The sequence below is a fragment of the Macrosteles quadrilineatus genome, unplaced genomic scaffold, assembly GCF_028750875.1.
Source record: "Macrosteles quadrilineatus isolate MER2022 unplaced genomic scaffold, UCM_ALF_1.0 Scaffold_8__2_contigs__length_117827958, whole genome shotgun sequence".
Lineage (NCBI taxonomy): Eukaryota > Metazoa > Arthropoda > Insecta > Hemiptera > Cicadellidae > Macrosteles > Macrosteles quadrilineatus.
This window is the reverse complement of record NW_026542601.1, coordinates 21,506,591-21,514,016: the sequence shown is the minus strand read 5'-3', so window position 1 is coordinate 21,514,016 and position 7,426 is coordinate 21,506,591. Positions and strand designations below refer to the sequence as shown.

Genomic DNA, 7,426 nt, shown 5'->3' with positions numbered 1-7,426 from the left:
CGAATGAAATGGACTACAATGAAATTTACATGCATTAATGTATAAACTATTGTTGATTATCAATAAGTTAATGCTCGAATGGGTTGTTGGTACTAAGCAAAACATATTCACACATATGTATTCTTGTATACAAGATTTATATTTTTTAAATGGCTTAATCAGTATAGTGGATAAACATGAAAAGACCCTTGGAGCAGGCTTATATCATCCACAATACGTATTGCCAATTATTGACTCGTTGGTTAAGTTATCCCATTTGAGCTGTTTATACAATTTTGGACAAATCAAATGAAATCACGATGATTCAATGCATGAGCATTGTGCACTAGTATTTAGTATTTAGAAGGAAAAAGGAACTATTAACTTTATATTAATTCAAAAGAAGAATATTTATTTTATATTAAAAACAAATGGTAATGCCAAACACCAAAGCCACAGAACCCAAGTCCATTTTATCTTCAGACAACAATCTTATCGCTCTATTCATGTCATTGTCCTTATCGCTTGTCGTTCGCCTCAGACAGGTATCCTGGTCATTCTCTCTCTTTCCACGGCCCTATTAATATGGTCTAGTACCGGCCACCTCTTTTAATCTCATTTCCATTTACATTATTTCATCAAGTTGTTTCAGTTTTCATTTTTATTGCAATTAATATTGCCCAATCTTATTCTGAAGTTATTTTTGTTGTTTTAGTGACAAGTAGTATTTTTATTTGCGTTTTATTAACTCACGAATCATGCACCATCAAGTAATCAAAGTGTCCTGTTCGGTGTCGCGACATCCAACTACCAAGGGTTCGTCACAGCGCCGACACTAATCTGAAGTTCAAATACGCCATCTTTCCCACTTCCCCCTACGTCTGCACTGGAGTTTGTAAAGGTACATGTTTTCAAGTTTCTTTATTTTCCGCAATGTAATTTGCGGTGGTCCTTCGTAATTTACCTATGAATAATCACTTTTAATGTTCAATTTTTAAATAAATACACTCATACGTAACATTTGGTCCTTCGAGCCGGATCATTTTCCAGTTTTATGGAAATATATCCATTGCTCATTTCCGCCATTTTGAATCTCTTTCTCTTTCTGACTGACATTCTGTCCAGTCAGTGACGTCAGTCCGTCAGTGTTCAGTTCATGTCCATGTCATATTGTCATGTTTTGAATCATACCACTCGGCGCATGCGCGCACATAACCTGTTCCAGCTCAGCCAATCATATTGTCACAACAATATTCCCAGTGTGCATTACATGCAATATTAGTTCTCTAACTCTCCGCGTCTTGCATAGGCGCTGCTTTGCAGCTGTTTCGGCAAACTCCAATATTTTCTGCAACGATCAGCTGATCGTTAACTGTCATTATCTTGTTTGTTTACATTTTCATTTTGCCGACCAAACTTCAACTTCAAAGTGGCAGTGGTTAGTTTGGCATTATTTTTACTTTATGTAGTGGACTTATAAAGTGAAATGTATTTTAGTTAATGGGTTGAGAATATTTTCTACTTTTTCAACTTAAAGTGTTACAAAATAAAATTGAATAATCTATACAAGAAGAAAATGGACTTTCTGCTGATTGATTTGAACAATGAAATACTGTCATGTTTTGGACTGTGGCTGTAAGTAGGCCTATTTACTGAAATATAACTAATTATTCCAAGTTTAAATAAGTTAGTTAGGCCTACAGTACTACACTTGGACAACTTTATTATATTTTTATCATCATAGCCTATGCTTTATTATTTTATAAAGACAAACCAAGCTGGTTATTTACTGGTTCATGAACCTAACCTTCAGTGCTCACTAAGATATAGCAATTTATTGATATTTACTCTCAATTTTTGGAAATAGGCCTAAATTAAGGTTAAAACAGAAGATTGCTAGGCAACCATGGCTACCTCCCTTGCTGTTGTAAATGCAAGAAAGGATAATGCCTTCACTCAAATTCAGATGATATATGATTTGTCCAAGAAAGTGTCTGATAAGGATATTCAGCAAAGGTTTTTGATTCGGGCTAAGTCTGTAAATAAACTCCGAGATGATTTCTCTGAGGCTTTAGATGCCTGCCATGAACTTGAATTAGCAAAAGATCCTAACTTTCAACCCAACTATGCTCCTCTAAATAGTGTTGATGAATTAATTGACTACATTAATGCCAATGTTGCCAACCTTGAAAGTAAACTTCAATCCTCAAAAAATAAGAGTGATAAGACTCCGACTCCACAACCTTCGGTTGTACGCTTACCCAAGCTTGAACTTAAACATTTCAGTGGTGAACCTCTGGAGTGGGTGTCCTTTATAAATTTGTTTGATTCTAGCATTCATAAAAACTCATCTTTGTCTGATGTGGTGAAATTTCAGTATTTATTAGGCATTGTTTCTGGGGAACCCTTGAATTTAATTAAATCCCTGCCTATTTCTGATGCAAACTACACAGAAGCCTATGATTTGTTGAAAGAGCGGTATCATTCGCCTAGACGATTAGTTACTCTGCACTTAAATCAGATTCTTGACTTACCCTCAGTAAATCACACCTCAAAACAAATGAGAAAATTTGTAAATTTATATAATGAAAACATTCAAGCACTCAAAGGCTTAAATAGTGAAATTGCTACAAAAAATAATCACCTTTTGTCTGCCATGCTTTTGAGAAAACTGGATAGTGATTTAAGGAAACGATTTGAGATTTTTCGTGCAATTAATAACCCCACTGACAGTGATGGTGATAACCCTGCCTTACCTAATGTGACTGAGTTAATTCAGTTTCTCACTAAAGAATGTAATCAAATTGAAGAAGCAAACCTCCACAGCAGTCATAATGTGAAAACAACATCTGATAATTCATATATTAACTCAAGATTCAACAAATCATCGGTAGGTAATAAGGTGTCTATGCTGACTTATCATTCTGGTGATCAAAGCAAATCCTACCCTAAGTACACTAAATGTTTTGTATGCAACAAAATTGATCACAAGGTGTATACATGCTCGGTCTTTAAAGATAAGGATCCTAAGGCCCGTTACCAGATCGTAAAGGAGAATAAGCGGTGCACATCGTGTTTAGGGAATCATCTACTGAGTGACTGTAAATCTAAGTCAAGCTGTTACACATGCCATCAGAATCATCATACTTTATTACATTTTTATGTTAAACCTCGTCAATCATCTAACCAGGCTACGCCTCAGACTTCAACTCGTGATTCTTCCTCAGCTCATCAAGAAAATTCATCATCTCAACTCTCATCAGCCCTGACTAGTCAAGAAAGATGTTCCACAACACATCATCCCTCAACAGTGTTGTTGGGCACTTTACTTGTGAAGCTGGTATCGCCCACCGGAGTTAGCCATGTATTTCGAGCTCTCGCTGACTCTGGTAGTCAATCATGTTTTCTCACAGAACATGCTGCTCAACTTTTATGTGTCTCACGCACAAAAAGTGCGCCTAGTGTAGTAGGCCTCTCTCAAATACCTACTCGATGTAAAGGTGCCACTTCTCTCAAGGTAGAGACATTGAATGGAAAAACTATCTCTACTGAATCAAACTTTTTAATTCTTGATAAAATATGTGTTGATTTACCCCGCATGCCTATATCCTCTGGTGTCATTGAGATGGTAAATTCTTACGTTTTGGCTGATCCCATGTTCCATTTACCTGGTGGGATTGATGTTCTTTTAGGTGGATCACTTTTCCCTCTCATGCTCACTCAAGCAGTTCACAACCTCGGGCCTAACCTACCAAGTTTAATAGGCTCACACTTTGGATTTTTGGTAATGGGTGACGCACCCTGTGCAATCAAGCTGGATGATGACACTAGTTCTCACATGTCAACCATGCTTTTGGCAGTCAATGACATTGAACTGCACAATTCTATCCAGCAGTTTTGGCACCAGGAGGAGCCACCAGTCGCATCAAAGCAATCAGATGATGATAAAATGTGTGAAGAACACTTCCTCTCCACTCACTCTCGGGACCAATCTGGCAGATATTGCGTCCGACTACCGTTCAAGACTGAACACCCTGCTCTAGGAAATTCTGTCTTTGCTGCCGAGAAAAGACTACACTCACTTCAGAAAAAGTTTAAGGCTCAACCTCAATTCAAATCTCTATATTTCGACTTCATGTCTGATTATTCGTCTTCGGGACATATGGAACTTGCTCATAATGTTGACTTATCCGCCCCGCATTACTATTTACCTCATCATGGGGTGTTGAAGGAATCATCCAGTACCACTAAACTACGTACTGTGTTCGATGCTAGTGCAAAAACCTCCAATGGTACATCTCTCAATGATATTTTGCTTACAGGAAGAAAAATGCAAACCAACATTTGTGACTTGTTGCTCATGTTTAGAACTCATAGTGTAGTTTTTTCATGTGATATAAGGCAGATGTACAGACAGATTAAAGTCCATTCTGAGGACCAGAAGTTTCACTATATCCTATGGCATACTCGTCCAGATCAACCACCCTCTACCTTCAGACTTACCACAGTAACCTATGGAGTCAATTGCTCACCGTACCTCGCAATCAGGACTTTGCACCACCTTGCCAATGATGAAGGCGACTCGTTCCCTGAAGCGGCAGAGATTCTTCGAACACAAACCTTCGTTGACGATGTGATTTCTGGTGGAGATTCCGAAGAAGAAGCTTTAAGACTCCAGAGACAACTCATCGCCCTATTAGCACGTGGAGGCTTTGAGCTAAGGAAATGGACTTCCAACTCCAGTCGACTTCTTCTAGATCTTCCAGATGGTCATCGAGAGACTCCGGTGTTCCTTCAAGATAGTTCACAGCCTCGTCACACCATTTTAGGCATTCACTGGTCTCCAGTTACTGACTGTTTTACATACAATTTTAATTTTTCCGCAAGCGCAACTACAAAGCGTCAGGTGCTCAGTGTGATTGCACAAATATATGACCCCTGTGGTTTCCTCTCCCCAATTGTGATGTGGGCAAAACGTTTTATGCAGCTCTTGTGGACCAAAGGATTGGATTGGGATCAAACACTTCCCGCTGCCCTACTCGAAATGTGGCAAAGTTTCACTTCATCTACAGACAGCCTGCGAGAGATTTCAATTCCTCGATCTTTTCAAGTGTCACGAGCATGCACTACTGCCTTACATGGCTTCTCAGATGCCTCCGAGAATGGTTATGCTGCAGTTGTTTACTTGCGCTGTGAACTCAGTGATGGGACTGTCACAATCAGACAGATTATGTCAAAGACTCGGGTTGCTCCCTTGAAAAAACTTACAATTCCACGCTTGGAACTATGCGCCGCCCATCTTCTTGCCCAGATAGTAGCCTATGTGGTTTCTATTTACAAGATAAAATTAAAGATTTCATCCATCATTCTCTGGTGTGACTCTACTATCACCCTAACTTGGCTGCAGACACCACCTCATCGATTGAAGACCTTTGTTGGGAACAGGGTTGCGCAGGTGCAAGAATTAGTACCTAATCATTGCTGGCGACACATATCCAGTGAATATAACCCCGCTGACTGCGCGTCACGAGGTATCCTCCCATCAGAATTGTCTAACCACGAACTTTGGTGGTCTGGTCCCCCATGGCTTCAATATTCAAGTGAATCTTGGCCATCCTCAAACTTTACTCCTCTAGATATTACAAAAACAGGAGAAAATAAACCTCAGTCACCTACCACTCTTATATCTACAATAAAACCCACTCAAGTATGGGAACTCCTCACTAGATTCTCTCACTTCAGCAAACTTACACGAGTGATGGGTTACATTTTACGATTCATCTATAACCTCCGGCACTCAAAAAGGTGCTCAGGCCCTCTCATCTCATCTGAGTTAACTCAAAGTCGACTGACAATCTTCAAGAAGGTTCAAGAAATGGTTTTTGGAGATGACATCGCAGCGTTGAAGAACAACTCATCTAAAACCAATTCATCACTTCGACGTCTCCATCCTTTCATTGATAAATCAGGTTTACTTCGTGTTGGTGGACGATTGAATGCATCTCAACTTTCAGAAGACGTTAAGCATCCTGTAATTCTACCTAAGAAACATCATGTGATTGACATTCTTATTGATTTCTATCACCAGAAATATTTGCATTCAGGGCCTCAATTAACTCAATCCCTTCACGCTCAGAGCGTTTGGATTCTTTCTGCCCGCAGCGCAATACGCTCTCGAATTTTTAAGTGTGTCATCTGCTTTCGACACAAACCACATAGTAAAATTCCACTGATGGGTGATCTCCCAAAATCCCGAGTGACACCTTCTCGTCCATTTCTCAACACGGGGCTGGACTACGGTGGTCCTTTCAAAATCAAGGTTCATAACCTCCGTTCAATACGTTTGACAAAAGCGTACATTTGTATCTTTGTCTGCCTTGTAACAAAGGCTGTTCACATTGAAGTAGCTACTGACCTATCAACTGATGCCTTCATTGCTGCACTAACTCGTTTTGTGTCAAGACGTGGCCTCTGCAAGAACATATATTCGGACTGCGGGACAAACTTCGTTGGTGCTAATAACGCCTTTCAAGCTCTCTTCAAGTCAGCTGAACGAACATCTTTTCTTGAATTTTCCTCAAACCAAGACATTACCTTCCATTTCAACCCCCCAGCTGCTCCTCAACAAAGTGGTCTCTGGGAAGGAGCCGTTAAGAGTGCCAAGCATCACCTCCGCCGTGTCATCGGTGAACATGTCCTAACCCTCTCAGAGTTCATGACCCTGACTACTCAAGTGGAGGCGATACTTAATTCGAGACCTCTCACACCAATGTCAAACGACCCTTCAGATGTCACTGCGCTCACTCCAGGACATTTCTTGGTCGGAGCTCCACTTGTCTCTGTTCCTGATGAAAATCTGGAAGATGTTCCTGATAATCGCCTGAAACACTGGCATTTGGTCAAGGCCCTAAATCAACGCATCTGGAAGAGATGGCAACTGGAGTACATTCACACCCTCCATCAGCGGGTTAAATGGACTGAACAAAATTCCAATCTTCGCATTGGTGACCTCGCCTTAGTACATCAGCCTACTCCTCCTCTTTCTTGGCCGTTAGCTCGGATTGTGGGTGTCTCCCCTGGAAAGGATGAGGTTGTACGGGTCGTCCACTTGAAAACTCAACAAGGACTCTTGACTCGACCAGCTCACAAGGTTTTTCCTTTGCCTGCTTATCAAGAGTAACTTCAAGAACTTTAATTTGTAAATAGTATTTTTTCTCAACCACTTTGGAAAGAAGATTTATTTTATTGGAATATTATCTTTGTGTTGATTTGTTGAATCCTGGAGGATTCAAGGCCCCCTGTATGTTTAGTATTTAGAAGGAAAAAGGAACTATTAACTTTATATTAATTCAAAAGAAGAATATTTATTTTATATTAAAAACAAATGGTAATGCCAAACACCAAAGCCACAGAACCCAAGTCCATTTTATCTTCAGACAACAATCTT

General features: G+C 39.9%; 1 protein-coding gene across 1 annotated transcript; it reads left to right on the top strand.

The window, feature by feature from the left end:
- The first annotated feature begins 3,577 nt into the window (after positions 1-3,577).
- LOC129000258 (uncharacterized) lies at positions 3,578-7,159 on the top strand. Its single transcript, XM_054427219.1, has one exon. The coding sequence runs from the start codon at positions 3,578-3,580 to the stop codon at positions 7,157-7,159; it is 3,582 nt and encodes a 1,193-aa protein (XP_054283194.1).
- The last annotated feature ends 267 nt before the right edge of the window (positions 7,160-7,426 follow it).